General features: G+C 35.0%; 1 protein-coding gene across 11 annotated transcripts in view; it reads right to left on the bottom strand.

Moving 5' to 3' along the window:
- Positions 1 to 9,039: 9,039 nt before the first annotated feature.
- The window catches only part of LOC131026812 (zinc finger protein BRUTUS), a 101,920-nt gene continuing 91,773 nt past the window's right edge, over positions 9,040 to 19,186 (bottom strand). For 5 of the 11 annotated variants that reach the window (XM_057956790.2, XM_057956791.2, XM_057956798.2 and 2 more), the window contains 4 exons: positions 18,821 to 19,055; positions 18,644 to 18,703; positions 9,829 to 9,900; positions 9,040 to 9,691 (listed from right to left, as the gene is read on the bottom strand). In XM_057956790.2, the coding sequence (XP_057812773.2) occupies positions 9,590 to 9,691; positions 9,829 to 9,900; positions 18,644 to 18,703; positions 18,821 to 19,055 (469 nt within the window). In that variant the 3' untranslated portion in view covers positions 9,040 to 9,589. Of the gene's footprint in view, positions 9,692 to 9,828; positions 9,901 to 18,643; positions 18,704 to 18,820; positions 19,056 to 19,186 lie in introns of those variants that run through there. The other 6 variants (XM_057956792.2, XR_009102389.2, XM_057956794.2 and 3 more) reach the window with 6 other exon arrangements.

Here is a 19,186-nt window from a genome sequence, read left to right as displayed (position 1 = left end):
AAGAAAGACAATATCATTTTCTCTTCACAAAAAAGTGATAGTGATTCGATATAAAACAGCAGTACCAACTTTTGAAATGAAGTTTCTTGAAAGCTCAAAGACTTCCGTCACTTCCTTCGGGATAGGACAACAATATCAAGCTCAAAGACTTGATTATATGAAGTCCTATCTACCCTTTTCTATACTAATTCTATCAAAAACAAATTATAACAACATAAAGACTGGAATATCTTATTCTTTTCTACTTCAAACAATGGGAAGTAGTATAAGCTCAAAGACACAACTATTTCTCACAAAATATGCTCCTAAATTCTCCTAAGGACAAGTGAAAGTACAAAGACTTACAACTTCTCTCAACAAAATATTTATTTTAATCTATATTAACCTCAACTACTTGCAGCACAAAGACTGCAAATCAAATGTGATTAAGCTCTTTAAGAAACACTTGCAAGAAATATAATATAGAACACAAACTCAAGTATGTAGCACAAAGACTCAAAGCTTGAGCAATTGCCTTCTATTCCTTTCAATTCTTAAATTTACACATGAAAGCTCAAAGACTTCTTTGCTGTAAATTTGACAAAGTTTTTGCTTGCTTTCCAAAAGATAAAAATTACAATAGACCCCTCAAGTATTTATAGAGGAGGAGCCTTGAGAAAAAGGTGGGAGGATCCTAACTAACTTGAGAGATTCTCTCAATCACCAAGACTTATTCAATAACTAACTAAGACTTATTCCAACTACAGTCCTAACTGAAAACAACTTGTAGTTGCCTTACCTGTAATTACAAAAGTGCAAGTAATGACTTAACTTGCATTTTACAAAAAGACTTTTACATGTAACTTGTTAAAAGAAAAACTACAACTAAAGATTACAAATGTGGAAAAATACAACTAAGTGTTGAAAAACACTTAAGCTATAGCACATGAAGACATGAATCCTTCAAACTTTTGGATGATCATTTGTAGTTTGTCAGGATCCGGTTCATGGGTGTTCTTGGCAACAACCATGGTCTTTACAATGGTATCATGGCATCGAAGAAGCGCAAAGTTGTTTTTCTCCATGATGGACTGAATTTCATGCAAAAAGATTTGGTGTTTCATCAATATTTGAATTGAAGCAACTGAGAATTGATCGCTCCTCCATTCATTATGAATCCTTATCTGCAAATCTGTAAGAACTTCTTCTTCTAGTGTAATGTCCCCTTCTAGGTTTAGCCCTGATTTAACCATAATTAATCTATTTCCATATTCTTATGACTTAAACTAGATTGATTAGGAAGTAAACCTATCTTAACCATGAACCAAATCAGGGATATTTCATAGTTCAATCGGATTATCAATTATAAAATTGTTCATCCCCTATACTAGGTAAATAATTCTTCTTACCGTTCACTATCTAATTAGCTCTTTCAGTTTTATAATCTATTATTTTAATTTGTGTCTTATTAAGACATTATATGTTTATATATAATCTTTAATCTGATTTTGACATAAATGAACTATATTATATTATAAATCATTTATATGTCTATTAGTTATCTATTTATCAATTACCTATTCTTATAAAATATTATAATAATTATAATCATTCTATTATTATATTATTAATAAATTTTGTGTAAGAACATTACTGTGCTTCATATATTAAGCATGTCCCCATGCATACCACCAAGAACAAGGATGTCACTGCCTGTAATTTAATAACAGTTCTGATCTAATGTGATTGATGGTGCTCATCAGTGATGCAACTTGACTTCCCTTTATAATCACAGACTATATATAATAATTTCTCCCCCTTCCATCATGCTTACTTCAGAACAGTCTCTCAGTATTATAACATAGTTTGAGTCTAAGTAACCAACATGAATTGAGTGTATTTTCTAACATAAGATTTCCAAGTATAATTGGTATTCACCATACGAGGTATGCAAAAATATATATGCATTTGATACAGTGATGTGTTTATACAGATTTGTTTCAGAATGTAGATTAATGTGCACAGAAATCCAGAATGACTAAGCATATCAGACTTTGGTTTGTTACAGCCTTATAATATAATTATATTCAAGTATACAGAATATTATTTCCACATATGTATGAGATCTGTAAATACTATTACCGGAATCAGTTATTTAGATATATATATGGATAGTGCGGAATATTGCTGAGAGTCCATACCTGGGCGCCTTCCTTCCAAGTGCCAGTCTGATTATTGAAGTAGTTTATTCTCGTTTTCTATCCTTATGTTTTGCTAATTCCTTTTGGACGTATTTATCCCTTTTCTTTCGTGGTCAATAGCCACGCTCAAGAGATACAATGGTTAGTGGCAACGATCTTGTTTTATTGATGTCTTATTAATATTTAGGTATTCATTCTATTTAATGAATAAACAATCATCGATGACCAAAGTAATTAAATATTATTATTAATCATGATATTAAATATTATTATTTAATCAAGTACTAGTGACACGAGGATATGATAGACTACCCTCTTGTTTAGTTATTATATCTCCTAACACAACTTAGCTTGCCTCTTTTATACTTGTATTGGTAATTAAGTGTTTGCAAAGGCAGACAGATCTGACATGCGTCAGATCTGGTCTGCCATTATGTGTTTTACTCCCTAGTTTAGCAAATATAATCAGTGATCAAGACAAGCACCGGTTAGCAATACATTTAATAGATATTGCAGATATTACTTAACAGTAATTATTATTAATGCAAGTTAATATTTATTGTGGATATTAATAATTATTGGAAATATTAGTTAATAAATATTGCTTGTGATTATAAATACAAATCAGTATTTATTTAATAATTATTGTGAATATTGATTAATGAACAAAATAAATAGTTTAGATCCTCTTCAAATAGAATGCTCAAAATATAAGGGATATTACAACAAATTAAGGATTCTCAAATCAAGGAGCCACAAACACAAGAGAATCTGGATTATAAAGATATGATTGTAATAGATCATTCATTTCTTTGTCTACTTCCTTTAATGACCTTTCGATTCATTTTGCAATTTTGTTTCTTTTAGAGATTTCACAAAATTGAAGAAGTACTAACGTTGTAAGGTTAAGTTGGGTACATTACACATTCCGAAGTTGTGAGGCCATACCAAAAAGTGTCATACTCGTAACACAAGGAATTGTCAAAATTAATTGTGAGGGCATTAGTAATATTAATTGTATTAACAATATTAAATTCTATTAATAATAAAATGTGATTCACATATTACTAAATAATTTTTTTATAATAATTTTCAATATTAATTTGTGAATAATAATAATAATATTTAATAATTAAATATTAATAGATATTAATAATAATATTTAATAATTAAATATTAATAATTTCAAATAATCATTTGTTGATTGTATTAGTTTATAATAATAATTGTTTCATTTAGATTATAATTAACGATCAAGGAGGGGACATGACATCTAGTATTAGCTCTCCATCCTGACTTATTATGTTGCAAGAGGCCTTTTCACAATGAGAGACAATATCTTGAAAAACTTCACCCCGTAATCTCATTGCATCACCAATCTCCTCAATGAGGGATTTAAGAACAAGGGCCTTATTTTCCAGAAGCTCTTCAAATTCCAAGTACATGACCCTGGAAGAGATGATGGTATGCTCCTATAGAACACTCAATTGTTGTTGGGGCATGGTATGCCAGATTGTCAAACTATCTTCAACGCTTTCCAGATTCTTTTTGAAAGTATCGGAAGTCTGATCCAATTTCTCTTCAATGGTTTCCAACTTAAACGTCATCTGAAAAATATCTTTCATCACTTGTGCACATAGATCATGAAGTTGATCAACCTAGGAATCCAATGCTTGTACCTTTTGAGCAACCCTTTCGACTCCACGAATTGATTCTTGGGAGCCGGAAGAACCTGTGGGATTACTCCCTTTAGCAGCAGGTTTTGTAATTTTATTAACAACTACCATAAGTTGTCGGTTTTCCTCTTCTAGCTTGTCGTTCTTTGCTAGAAGTTCATCACACCGTTGTACAAATGAAGCTATAGAAAACTGAGCATCATGTTTAATCACCTCATGTGTTTGCTTACCCAATTCTATCCTCGTAACTTTTTAATCAGCAGCCAACATTTCTTCAAGTGGCTTATCTGCAATGGGTTCAACAATTTCAGCTACTTTCATCTTGTTGCTATCAACAGTTACTCTGGAGATAGTCTTGGCCTTTTTAGCAACCTTGGATCTAAACTGTTTAAGTTGCTGATAATTAAAGGCATCAAGTGAGATTTCTTGCTTCTTCCTTTTTGGAGTAAAAGAGCTGTAGGCAAAGGAGAAGCAGTTTCTGCTTGAATAACTGTGGTCATCCTGGGAGGATTATTCGTTTGGATGGCGACCACGGTTTTCTCAGTAACCAATGGGCATGAAAATTGCCTCATAAATTCTTCAAAACCAGAAGTGGAGGTATCAATTTCTGACAACTGGATACATGCAGGAGTATCTTCAGGAACTTCCAGCACACTCTCTTGTTGATGATCAAGAGGCGGCTCGTATGCTGAAATAGGAACGACATTCTAAGGAGATTCATCCACAATCAAGTCAGGAGGAGAAAGGGGCGTCTCAGTGGAAACTGAGGGAGGGATCTCATGAGGCGAGTCTGATGCTGGAGACTTAGGAGCATCATCAGATTGCTGCCCTTCTTCTAGATTGTCCAGATCGATCACCTTAACATGAAACCGTGAATTTTCCTTCCCACGAACTGTCGCCTCCTCAGGAGGAAGCACTACTGCTCGACTAACTCGCAATTTGATTTTTGTGCCCGAAGATGATGCGCCTTGTTGTCAACTTGAATCTCAGACTTACGTCTAAGAGGCCCCGTAGAATCATCTTCTTTTCCAATCTTGATTTTTATGAATCTAACAACATTACTTTTCAGCCAAGCATTGGTGTTAGCCAAGATAGGCTGAAATCTCTCAAGAATAGATATGCACTCCTTGTGTGACCATTGGATTAAAGGAAGTGGAGCTTCCTCAACCCTTCGTGAAATATATTCAGGATCAAGTATGTGCCCATCGTCAATCATCCCTTGTGGAATATCCACCAAGTTCAAATCAACAACTTGCTCGACAATGAGCCTGCAATAATCCATCTTAAGAACTTCGACCTCTGTACGGAGATCTACCCAGATATCCTTAATGCGATGCACGTGCACGAAGGACTTCTTGATCTTCTCCTTCATACCCTGGTAATCAAAATTAGCTCTAGACTTAAACCTTTTGAGCTTAATTTCCTACATTTCAGTCTCCATGGCCTTGGCTTTAACGGATGTAACAAGAGAATACCGACCAATTTTTAATGGGTTTGTTGTAGAGATCCCCATTCCAACCTTATGTCTGACAGACTAATGAGCGTGGACAACCATGATCTATCTGATCTATCTTCCCAACTCCATAAGAATGATCTTATCGGTTGGGTATCTAGGGAGCATGTATGGCTACCCACTATAACATCCGATTCTCATATAGGTAAAGGTCGAGAATTGAAGAAACAAGCATCCATACTCACTCACCCTTTCCCATGCCTCATCTGATATCCTTTTGTTCTTCAGAGTTCTATCAAACTGGCACATGAAGTAACCGAAGAATGCATCTTGAACTCTTCTGAAATGCAATATGCTGGATCTCAAAGGCAGTTGATCATAATATTCCCATACCGGTATAAGCGAGCGATCACCCTTGGTAGAAAGACCTGGAAAATGTCTAAGCGATGCTGCCAAGTACACCAAATATGAGTTCATGTAGAAAGTCATGGTGGAAGAGACTGTTGAAAGTTGTTCACACAAGGCATCGCTGATGACTTCTCCCCATGATATATGATGGGACTGCCTTATGAACATGATGAACTGGTACATTTAGGGCTCAAAAACATTAGAAGGTTCAAGGCCCGTTATCCTGCTGAGGAGGGTTATGATGTCTACTATTTTCCATTTGAAGTCACAGCGGTACAACTTAGCCCATCTTGAAAAGGCGGCTCGTGACCATGGATCCACCTGTTGATATGACGTTTGCAGTCTTTTTCCCTTTTCACATAATACTCAGCACTCTCTTTGGAGATTTCCATGTAAACAGGTGTAGGAGGTATTCTGAAGACTTTCTCAATTGTGTCTGCATCAAGGCGGATTATTGCTTCGCCATCATCATTTTTCATGATTCTTGTCTCCTTGTCAAAGTGATGGGCGCAAGCGAGAACAAATTCAGGTTCTAGGGCAGCCACTGGGAAAGAAGATGCGTGATGGATATGGCTATCCAACAGCTGATGCATATTGCTATCTTGTGGATCCTCAACCCTCTTGACAAACTCTGACATGTCCACATGCCCTATCTCTGTATCTCTTATGCGATCCAAAGGAGAGGAAACTTGGGAAGGTGCAACTTCGTTTTCGTAATTTCATATTTATACTTCATCTTCTTTGGAATTAGTGATGACGGCAAATCTGACATTGATGGCCAACCTGGAATACTGTGATGAAGACTTAAAAGTGTTAAGGCAACATCATATTCAGCTACAACTAACATTTTTCCTTATTCAAATGGGAAAAAATTCGACTCTTGAACTTCACGACTTTGTGAGAGAAAGGGGAAATAAATGGGAATGGGGAAATCTTAACTTTGACCAATTTCGGATCTTGGGAAAATTTTTGCAAGTATACAAGTTGGAAAGAGCATACATGCAATCGGATTTTTAAAACCCAAATGCATATACACTTGTAAATTTGCAAACGGAGAAATGGGTGGAAAATGAGAATTAGACTTGCGAAAAATGATGAAAATGGAAAGTACGGATATGGGTGACATGAATGGATAAAAATGGGAAGAACTTTTCAACATGTAATCCGGTTCTTAAAACCCGATTTTGAAAAGAATGGTATTTCATATCTTTTCCACTTAGAATTTTAACCATAAATGGTTAAATTCTTTAACCGTAAGGGAAGAACAAAGATTTTAAGCCAACTTGTAATCGGGATTTAAATTCCCGAATACAAGTAAAGAGGGAAAATGGGGAAGATCAATGCAATTCAAAAATTGCTTATGAAGGGGGAAAAACTCTCTCACAAAAACCGATTTTTGGGGCAAGAACAACATATTTACAAATTTACAACTAGAAAGAAAAATAAGAAAACAAGAAAACAAGAAAATGAAACATGAAAAGGAAATAAATCATACCTTGCTCCAATTTGAAAATGCTCCTTCAACAAGATGATTAATCTTTGAATGAAGAAAACAATCCCTTAAATAAGCAATGAATGAACTCCCAAAACCCTTGCCACGTTTTTCCCAAAACGCCTAGGGCAAAAAAATGTGGTAACAAATGCAAGCAAAATGGCACAAGAAGGGGTCGAATCCTCTTTAAACTTCAACGCCTTACCTCAGCAAGTAAAAACGACTTAGGAGGTTGGAGATTCATGGTGACTTAGGAGAGAAAAACGTGGGTTTTGGTAAAAACGTGTTTGCATTTTTGACACCAAGAAACCAGCAATCCAAAACCCTAGAATGGTGTGAAAGATGTTTGCAAATGCACAAGATAGGGAAGAATCCCAAATGCCTCTCTTTCCTAAAAAATCTCCACGAAAAATTGCTTGAAATCTTCAACAAAAGCGTTTCTCCTTGCTGGTCGGGTTTTTTAAAGGAAATAGCAAGTTCGAAATTGCATGTATTGTTGAAAATCAAGTTTTTTGGGCAACATAACAAGTTTTAAATGTCACTTTTCTCTCAACAAAGCAAAATCGGGTTTTTAAAATGCAATTACATGTTTAAAATCCTTCAAAAATGCACTTTATATGGAAAATCGATTTTTTTGGGCAAAATAGCAAGTTTTAAATGTCACTTTTTCACATTCCTAGGCAAAAATCGGGTTTTGGAGAGAGATGAGCAAGTTTTAAAATTACTTGTAAAGGGAAAATAAAATCCCTACAACAAGTTTTAATTCATTTGCACATATGTGATAGGGGTTTAAAATCCTTATTACAAGCAAAAGCCATTAAAGTAGGGGTTTTAGAAAAGAATTACAAGTTTACTTGTAACTTAACCAAAAAATCCCTATTTTAATTGAAAAAGCCAAAAAGCATCAAGGGGGAAATAAAAAGCAAATTACAAGTTTTTATTTTTCAATAAAGTGCACTTGTAATTAGCCAAAAATTTCCCTACAAAGACCAAAACAATGGAAATCATTAAAACTTGCAATTCAAGAGAAATTTCCCACCTGCAGTCAGGGAGAAAAAACCCGAAATTGAAGGAAAGACATAGCAAACGAATCCAGAACGTGACGAAATTTGAAACGTAGTTCGAGGATGGACTGAGAATTAAGCCAATCCAAGGATTAGTCGAAATTATGCCTCGGGAAGCATGCCATAGAGTAAAATTTTCATTTTTTCACAAAAAAATTATGTAATGGTCCTTCATTTTTGAAAACAAAAATGAGGACAACACATTTCCAAATAGTTTCCATACAAGACCTCTAAAACATCTTGCATCCAATTGACCTTTAGTAGTGAGAAAATTTGAATCTGCATGTATAATATACCAAAGCTACTGTTTCCAATGACTTACAATAATTATCACTCAACTTGTAGTTTGTCACATAGTCTTACTATAAGTATTTATGAACCCTTATGAAATAAATGAGATCCATGTTTACAGTGGATGTACTTTGTAATTTTGCGATTTTGCAACAAATAAGTCATTAGAGGTTGTTATGATGCTTATAATATATAGATGATGTAAATATTGGTCGTATGTGGTAGAGTCATCTAATAAACTGAGTACATCTAATAAACTGAGTCCCACATAAACTGTTTAAGAATGAGAGAATATAATGCCTATAGTAAACTCTGTCATCCTCAATCTTTTAATTTAGGAATCAACAAAGCAAAACACCCAAGACACTATATTTTGAGAAATGCATTATACATTATGACTGATATTTTATTCCGGCCTCTTCTGCATATTTACAAATTGAGCTTTGCAATGTTGTGAGAAGAAACAGAAATAATATATTATAAAAAATGCTTCTTATAAATGATGGATTTATACATCTGCATATTTACAATTTGGAGTTTGCAAATTGTGGAGAAACAGAAATAATACAATTAAAAAATTCCCTCTTATGCATAATTGATTTATGCATCACATGTTGCTATATGCCAAAATCACCTTTCACTAAAATGTTGGCTTGACCCTGCCTTTTGTCTGGAAAACGAGTTGCAGATTCAGTCCCCAAGGTAAAGTCAAATTGCATCCGTCACTTGTACAAGCTAATATCCTTGAGTTTGTCTGTCATAAGAATGGAAAAATCTATGCCTTGTGTTGTGCACCAATCAGTTATTGATTACGAATTTGGTTGATTGGACATTTTAAGTTTTATCAAAAAATATTGAAACTGCATATCCTTTTCCCACATTTCAATGAAATGGTTCCACTGTCAAAATTGTTTTCTTGGCAAAGTAAACTACAAATTCTGCACAGAAAATCCATGCCAATGATGAGTACAACGATTGAACATGCATAGGACTTAAAGAATTAGCTAAGACAATTTGATCCAGCTTCAAATTGCCCTAGTATTATATGATCCACATGTGCTACATTTATGATAGAGCCAATGGAAGGGAGCCTTTTGCTTTTTCTCACAATCATTACAAAGAATGTCCTGCAATTGATGCAAGGTAATGAAATCTTGAATCAACTGAATTGCAAGTAAATTTTCTTAAAAGAGTGATTAAAGAGCTAAAAACGTAATGTCAAAACATGTGTCCAAGACTCAAAAGTTATTAAACAATAACATACTTGAGTGCGGCCTTGGTATTCCTCTGGGAGTGTCTCTGCTGCCAATAAAGCATCAAGCATTCCAAAATACACCTGCACGAACCTAAATTAGAAATATGCTGACATTATATTTATTGATTCCATGAGATACACCAACATGCACTAACTCAGTGGACGGATCTGCTGAATCAATCAACTAGTACAAATAAACATGAGAACTCCACTAGATCAAGAATGCTTTGCTCAAGAGCAGAAGACCATTAAGTATACCAAATTATAGGTGGTTGTTAGCATTATTGTACTCCATAGAATTTATTCATTACATTGCTTCTGTTGTACTTTTGAACAAAGAAATTCTTTGTAAAATGCTCCATTCTTTTTACTTCGTTAACAATTTGTTCATGAAGAACACCTGCAAATTAATGTTTCCTCAATATCTTAAAAAATTCTTCTCAATTAGGGGGTTGCTAAGAAGTATAGGGGTGGTGTTGCACCCCTACAAAACTCAACGTTTGTACTTACCTTTTACTCATTTGTCATCAAATTGGTCATTGGTTGTGCATTGATCCCTGGTATTTGTGTCCTCCTTGATTAGTTTTCAAGGTTATCTTGTCATGGTGGATGCTTCAACCAACACTTTTTGTAGAGGATAATGATGATTTCCACAATTCTAGTAAAAAGAAAATGATGACGTATATGAAAATATTGAAGGCCACAAGTCAAATAAGAAGCAATGCTGGTGTAAGTGAAAATATTGAAAGCAGCAGAGGAGTTGGAACTGATAGAGCAGATTGCAGCATTTGAGGAGCAATGTCTAAGAGCAAAATTGGGGAAATCAAACGGCACAAGACAGCAGATTTCCATGGCATGCACTTGCATTGGCATCACCTTCCTAAGGCTCCACTTTATACTAGTAAATAAGCACACTTTTTTGGTGGCTTAAACATTTAAATTTTCCACCAGCTTTTGAAAAGTGGCTCAAATCTTGTAAACTCTCACCAAACATAATCAAAACAGAAGGCTAAAATGATCCAAACTTCTACCTGGCTCAAATGGTTCAAGCACATGCCAGTAGTGGCTAAGCCACTCCAAACTTTAGCCTCACATCAATAACTTAGATCTTAAAATGTTCCAATTTTGGCTTAAATTGTATGAATTCCATCTAAGTGTTGAGAGGAAAAGTTTGCAATAGTAGACTGAAATTCTACCTGAGCTTAATGTGACAAAAGTTGGCACCATTGATGTTATGATCCACCAAAGATCCCACCTAGCATAAGACATGGCCCAAGCACACTTTAAGAGGGCTAAACCATCTAATATTTCTACCAAAGCATAAACATGGGCTTTAGGGATCAGCAGCTCCACCCAACATACTTTAGGCATGGCCTAACCAACAAACATTTCCACCAAGCATCCAAAGTGGGTTCAAATGAGCTAATCATGTGCCATGCTTGGCCTTAAAACTTCCACCAAGTTTGTATAAAGCGGCAAAAAGATCTTAGGCACATGCAACTCCTTATTTGCCATGGCACAAACTCAGAGCACATGCCTAACCTGGTTCTATGTAATTAATATTTTCAGGCAACTTATATTCAATTAATTATGTTTGAGTTTAATATTTTATTTTAATAATATAACTTTCCATGGTGCCAAAATAAAATAAAATATTATAAGTTGCTTTATGAGCAAAAAGAAATAAATATTTAAAAAGTGAATTTATATTAATATAAATTCCAGAGTTTCGTTGGGGTTATAAAAGGAGGATGAGGAGAAGAAAGAAAATTCATTTTGAAGTTTGATTATTTCTCTTTCTGAGATTTTGTGCCTGTGGCTAAATTCTTACTGAAGGGATGAAAACCCCAATTGTTTCTTGATGGACAAAAACCTAGAAGGCAATGTGGTTTCAACTAGGGATTGAACGTGTGCTAAAGATTTGGAATTTGGGAACATAAGCCCTCAAATTCCACCAAGGGAAGATTCATACAGAAATTGCCTTAGTGCTAAAGATTTAGCATTTGAAGTTTTTGATTTGAAATTGTAACTAAATATTTCAATTTCCCTTTGAAGGTTTAGTGGAATTTTCAATTCAAGAGGTTGAAAATTATTATCAAATGGTTTTACCCAACGACTCCATTTTATCAGCCCTTTATGAAGCTGTACACTTTGAAGGAGTCGACCTAACTATTTGGGGAAATGGGAAGGGCAAAGGAAGGCTCTAGACTGTCATAAAATTAAAGAATGGAAGTTTTGCAAAGTATTTGAATTTAACAATAAAAGAAAGGATAGCCCATTTAATGGGTGCATGAGCATATAGGTGGAGCGATGCATATTTGAAAACCCCTTGTCCACTTTTTTCTGCCACCACTTAATGAAGTTTGTCATGTAATTAACAATTTAGAGACCAATTTTGGAGCTTTGGCTTTGGCATCAGGATATTGTGTGTCGTATTAAAAAGATTGAAGCATTTTAAAAGAAAAATGGGTGCACTTGTGCTAGACACCACCTTTAGTGTCATTGAAAGATTAAAAACAAATCAAAGAGAATAAGGAATCGTGAGAGCATGAAAAAGGAGTCAGCCCTCATTAAAAAAGTCTTTGGAGACTATACTATATTCCTAGCTGCCACCTTTGGAAGACTTTGAGCAAGGAAAAATAAATGATATGAGGAGTTTAGGAGGAATCATGGGAACTAAGAAATTTCTTTGGGGCCTTGGGAGAGGCGTTCAGTTTGAAGAGCAGCGAATGAGTTCAGGGTGTGGTTTAGATCATAGTTAAACTCATGGACTTGCCACAGACTCGTGAGTCTAGTGGCACCACGAGTCGACTCACCATGGACTTGCGAGGCGAGTCCTGGCGCGCAAGTCTTTCGCTTGGACTCGCGAGTCTTTTGACTAGACTCGTGCAACCCAGAAAACGCGTCAAAAAGTTATCTAAATCTTTCTTTTTCAGGTCAGTCTCATTCTCTTCATCAGAATATATACATGAAATATAACATTTAAGTATAAGTGGCATTTAAGTTATATTTCATGTATATATTGACAGGATGTTTGAGAGTGGTTTCAGATCTCTAGGAATTATAATGCAAATTCTAGGTTTTAGAAGATCTTTTAAATTTTCAGACAGTCAAATTTCAGTAATCAATAGGCTCCTATTAGCATTCTCTCGCCGTCTCTATCTCACTCACTTTATCTGCCCCGAATTTTAGACCTATCTATCTCCCTATTACTCTTCCTCTATCCCCTCTCTCTACCACTCTCTATCTCAGTCTCTCCTCTCTCCCCCAAGATCTAGAATTATCATTATATGTAATTTTGTATTTTGTAAACATTTATAAACTTATGCTGCTATTATACATTTTAAAGTTTGAAACTACGAGTATGAATGATGAAATTTCAAGTATTGAGTGTTTGGAGATCATATGATGTGTAATGTTTCAATTATGGCTCTTATGTTCTCTAAATGCATTAATTTCTTTATATTTTTTTGTAAAACTGCAGTTTTTTTTTCTGCTGAGTCTTTCACGAGTCCGAGTCCGAGTCCAATTTTTTGGTTTGCCGAGTCCGAGTTTTAAAACTTTGGTTTAGATTTTTAGAAGATTTTTGTTTGATCCTGGTGTGCTTTATACCAGTTCTGGCAGCTACAAAAATTTCTGGAACAACTTAATATATTTTCAAATTGTCAGTACCTCTTGGAAACATTCTTAAGAGAAGTAGAAGAGTTTCAAATGTTCAAAACTTCAAATTACCTTTGGTTGAGCAGCTATAGCCATTGACATGGTTAGTATTCTTGTTAAAGCATATAATAAATCAGCTGATGTATGATTCTTAAAGATAAATAGATAACGATTGACAACTGTTTGTCAAAATGCCCATGAATAGTTTCAAAGCTTGCAAGTGTTTGTGAATATGCCAATGTCAAATGAAGATAGTTTCAGCTGTTCTAAAACATTAATTCAGAAATATGTATTGGTTTGATATTCTGGCAAGTGTTGATGAAATGTTTGAGCAGTAAAAGTCAAAAAAATTTAGAAGTCTAAAACATTTGATAGGGGTTCTTACATTCTACCATGGTGCATCTCCACCCAGCACTTTTGAACTGGTTTAAGTCATGAAAATTTCTACTTGTTTGTTATATGTCCTATCTCGCTGCCTATGCACACTTTTCATTGGTTGCAAGTTGAGCAACCATTGAATATCTCCTCCTGACATTTAGAAACAAGTTTAAGTGGCATATTCAGCTCAGAGACATGCCCATCATTGGTCTAATCATAAGTGGTTAGAAAAGTAAGGGAGCAGCTGTTACTAGCAGGTCTTCAGAGTTTTCTGTCATCTACAGCAAGGTTCTCTATCAGAAATCCAGCGAGCTTTCATTGATCTTTGGCTGGGTTATTGCATTTCAAGCAAATTTATGGGTGATTGATATCAGCAATGGTTTGCAGCAGAATCGTTTTGTTGTCAACAAGGGAGTCATTCAAAAATTCAGACTTTCATGGAAAGACAGTGATAGGGTTTTAAATGATAATCACTCTTAATCTTTGAACTTTTGGCTGAGTTGCCTCATCAAAGTGCTTAAATTCTGTTGGATTTTCGGTGGCTTCTGTGAGCAGATTTCATCCTTGAAGTTTAGAGTATTTCTTTATGTATTTGACTAATTTACTAGGGTTCTGGACAGCTGTGCATCATCATATCTGATGTAGACAAGGATCAAGAACGTAGTGAAAGGCAATCAATCCTAACAGCCCCACACAAATTTCAATTGATAAAATTCAGCAAAATCAACAACAATATATAGCAGCAACTCAGACATGCAGATTCACATTCTAAGTTCTCATAGGCACACAGCCTGGCAACAGGGTCATACAAATGCTTTCAGACTGCTCCAACCTCTCTAGCTATTTGTCACACTCCCATAATCACCAGCAAAAGTATGAAAAGATAACTGCTCTGTCTCCTTTATCCCACAGCTTCCCATGTTACCTAAACCTGCTTTCTTTTCGTACATATGTTTGTTTACAACTTTACATAGACAACACCCATCTAGAATCAACAAGCTGCCACCTAGCACCCATTAGGAGCTGCAATTCTTGGTCTTTAAAAATAAGAATTTGTTGCCTGTTTTCAGGCACACATGAAAGGTTGGTGTAAATTAACTCCCAAGCCTTTACCATATTTCTTCATTTAAGAGTCTTCCTCTCAAAGGAGTCTTTTTTGAGGCAGCAATTAGCCAAGTTGAAATTGTTTTTTCTGTAAAAAAGGCAGTCCACCATTAATCCATTTTCTCAACTGTCCTCCAAGCCCAAGACAAAATTGAAAATTATGATATCCTTCTCATTCAGGAAACTAAATCCAAAAATCTTGAAGCATCTAGAATTGTTACAAGAATTTGGCATTCTTGTGAATGTCTAGGGATCTAATGTTCAGATATTTAGCCTTTAGTGAATGTTTAGCCATCTTCACTTTTGAGTTAGTATTTGCATTCCTTTGCTACTGACTTTTCTTAAAGAAATATTTGGTGTTCCTATTGCCCTCAAGCCAAAGCATTGTGGATTTTAGTCCCCAGGATTTTTCTTCCTTGTTGCAACATAAAGCTGACTAGATGGTTTCCATTGTTGCAAGGCAATACTTTATGAAAGTACTTCTGCTTCAGCTTTTTTTGTACTTCCTTGAGCTGAGTTTTAGAGAAGAGGTGCTTTGAATTTCCTTTTGAGGTTTCAACCAACCAATAATGCTGTCCCTTGCTGCAACTTTTTAACCTGTTGTTGGCCCAGATATGGATGAAGAGGATCATGCCCCCAGTGGATCTTTTGTTTCAAGGATAAACTAGTAGGCTTATGATGCAATCTAGGATTTGGGACAATTTCCAAGATTTGAGAGTGAGAATTCCTCCAAAAGGTCTTGTGAAATTAAAATTTTGTTTAACCTAGCAGCTATGAATGATGTTCCTCTCCTTTCATTAGACCGAGTGTATTTGTCCTTCCTAGGTTTTATGTCCTCCAAGTCATGAAGGCTCGTGATATCTTCCACATGTTCTCTCTCTCTGCCCAAAACAGTAAGTCCGCCTCTCTTTTCATTTTGACAAAGTGCCAGATTGAGCTCCCCACCAAAAATCCAGTTCAGAGGGTTAAATTGGGTAGCATTATTTTTTATGGAAGTCTAACAATCTAATCTATCCTCAGGGTCATTGGAGAGTAAAACAGAGGAGCAAGCTATTAAAATTCCTCCAGAAGCATCAGAAGACAAAATAGCTGACCAGTCACAAGAATGTCAAATAATTTTTATGATTCTAGAAGCTTCAAAATTTTTGGATATCGTTTCCTGAATGAAAAGGATATCCATTTTTCTGATATAGAGTAGATCCTTAGGATTTTTTATGGACATTCCTTATGCCTCCAACATTCTTAGAAATAACTAACATCACTTCCCTGATTTATTTTTGGCCTTGTATATCAAATCCATTGTTGCCTGCATGCTGTAGGCCTGCTGCAATGTTATCTTCTACTTCTGTTGTGCACACTTTCACGATTTTTTCCTTCCTTTGGTAGCTTTCTAGCTAAAAGAGGGAATTGTGAGTACCTCAGTTTCATCCATGGCTTGTTTGCTGCTTTGCAAAAGAATTTTATGAATCTCTAGCTAAGTGGGCCAAGGGGACTCTAGATTTTCCCCACATTTTCTGGCTGCAATATTTCTTCTTCATTTGTTGAGATAGGTTCTTCAATCTCATTGGTCTCTTGCACAGAGAAGGGGTTGGAAGGAAGGATTTTCTTGTTGCTATCTTGCTTTGGAGAGCCTCCGTTATTTCTTTGGTGCACATTTTGGAATGTCTCATTAGATCCCTAAACATTCACCAAAAGACAAAATAGCTAAACCTTCACAAGAATGCCAAATTCAGCAATGTCTACTATTGTTCGTGAAACCAATTGTTGTTTAGGGTCTATGGTGTAATTTTTGTAGTCAAAAATCAAATGAAATGCATGGAAAGTTTTGCCCGCTAGTGGAATCATCCTAATCACATCAGGCAACCTAGAATCTCCCAAATAAATTCATAAACAATTCCAGACAAATCACACCAAAAAAATGTGTCATAGATGATTTAAGAGATATTTGGTACACAAATTTGATTCTCTAATGAATCACACCTGAGTATGCTTAATTTTAGTGCCAATTTGGTAACCTAGAGTTTGGGATAGATTTTATTTTAAGTATCTTTCTTTTGTGCTTTTCTACAACTTTAGAAAAAAATTCTTTAAAAGATCAACTGTAGAGATATTTAATTATTCTCAAATCCCTAAAAGCCATTCAGTGTGACCTATAAATAAGTGCCTTGAGCAAAAGATAGTGTTAGTGATACTTGAAGTGAGGTTTATGTTGCAGAAATTGTTAATTAACTTAAGTTATTGTTGTTCTTATTATTTGATAAATCAAATTGAATGCAAATAGTAGTGTCTAACTTTGTATTGGCAATATCGCATAGCTAGTTTCTGTCATTATATACAGCTTAATGATTTAAGTCTTTAAATTGAGTATTGTTGGCTTGTGTTGTTATTCCTTTCAAATGCTTGTTTGTGTTGAATAGCTACTCTCTATTTTAGCACCCTAAAGGTGTTGTTTGTACATGTTTAGATTAGTTGTTTCATCCTTAGCATCTCAAAAACATGGTTGCAAGGGACAACTATTAGCAGTCCAACATATGTATCTTAGGCAGAAAAATGGGCACTTAATCATTTTCATTTATGCAAACCTCCCTAAGTAATCTGTATAACTTTTCTATAGTTCTATTCAACGGTTAGTTTAGTTTAGTTTTAGGTTTAGATGGATCTCAGGGATTTTCCCTTCCTATTTTGAAAAGAGGTTTTACCTCACACACTATTCTATCTTGTGTTGTTTGGCAAAAGACATATTGAAACGCTAACATTTTTTTGTGACTCATTAGGGTACAAGTTACTACATGCCAAGCTTGCAACAAGAAAAGCAATCTTACCAATTACCACCACTAATTTTAGTTAAAAACGTCTCCATCAATTCACAAAGGTAGACAAGACTTCTAGATCATGTCTTTTAGATGTTCAATCAAGCACATTCAAACAAAAGCTCATCTTCATCAACAATTTGTTAACTCGTTAAAATATTTGCAACATCAAATAAAGAACATATTTTAATGATGAGTGAGAACACTCATAACAAAGATGGTCCACCTCTGCTTCCATTGTCGCTAGGAATAAGTATTGGTCATTTGGCATTGGCAAATACAATGACTTTCCCCAATGCCTCGAGGAAAAAATTTCAAAATTCCATGTTGATGGCACCCATGGTTCACAAACTCTGCAAGTAGTCACTGAGTTGGATGCTATGAAAAGTGCTCAACATATCTTGAAGCCTTTGCATAATGTTATCTTGCAAGGAGTTTTATTTATGTCACTTATCAGATTCTACACTCATCTCTCACATGTTAAGTCTTGAACAGAGATGTTGAATTTACTCCTTTGGTTGCCTATTATGTCCAAATTCTAGACTCATTGAATTCAATAGTTTATTGATCATTTTTTAATATTAATATGATCTCTTTATTCTAAATTTACTCCTTTGGTTGCCTATTATGTCCAAAGTCTAGACTCATTGAATTCAATAGTTTATTGATCATTTTTTAATAATAATATGATCTCTTTATTCTTTCTTTTCTTTTTTTTCCCTATCTGGAAATCAATGCTTGAAACCAAGAAATTTTTTTATTTCAAAGCTCAACTAATTAGCACACAAAATCATTCCTTTAATCGCACAATGCATACAGCCTTGAAGTGGTTACAAAAAATATATATATTAATCATTGGATAAGTAACTTACAGTCATGTTTCCCAAAGATTTGCTACATATTGGACATGTATAATGAGAGCATGTATAAGCCTGCAGAGAAATCAAGTTGTGTTTCTTGAGCAAGAGTAGAAGAACTCTACTTTAATAATGATCATACTAGATTATTTAAGTAGCTCTTCCTCCCAACATAAAATAAGAAATACACACCCGAAAACAAGTTGAGTGCATTAAGTGCCCACAACGAAGTGCCTTTATTGGGTTACTAGATGTAAAGATAAAATCATTGCAAATAGGGCAGTTTGATTCAAAACCCTTCTCGCGACATTTGTGTACTGAGACACTCTTCGACATGCATCCATTACAATTCATACAATGGAAGTAATCAATACCAAGCCCCTTACCAACCCGACATAAGTTGCAAAATGGACAGTGGTAAATGTTCCTGTCATACAATTATAAATTGCACATGTCAGAATGCAGAAATTTGAGGAGATGCACACATTCCTTTCAAATAAACAGAAGATGAGTCATGGTTTCTATTAGCTGCGAGATTGCTATAAATTTTCATTTTGT

Source organism: Cryptomeria japonica, chromosome 1, assembly GCF_030272615.1.
Source record: "Cryptomeria japonica chromosome 1, Sugi_1.0, whole genome shotgun sequence".
Lineage (NCBI taxonomy): Eukaryota > Viridiplantae > Streptophyta > Pinopsida > Cupressales > Cupressaceae > Cryptomeria > Cryptomeria japonica.
Note: the sequence above shows the minus strand (reverse complement) of the source record. Positions and strands in the feature narration are given on the sequence as shown.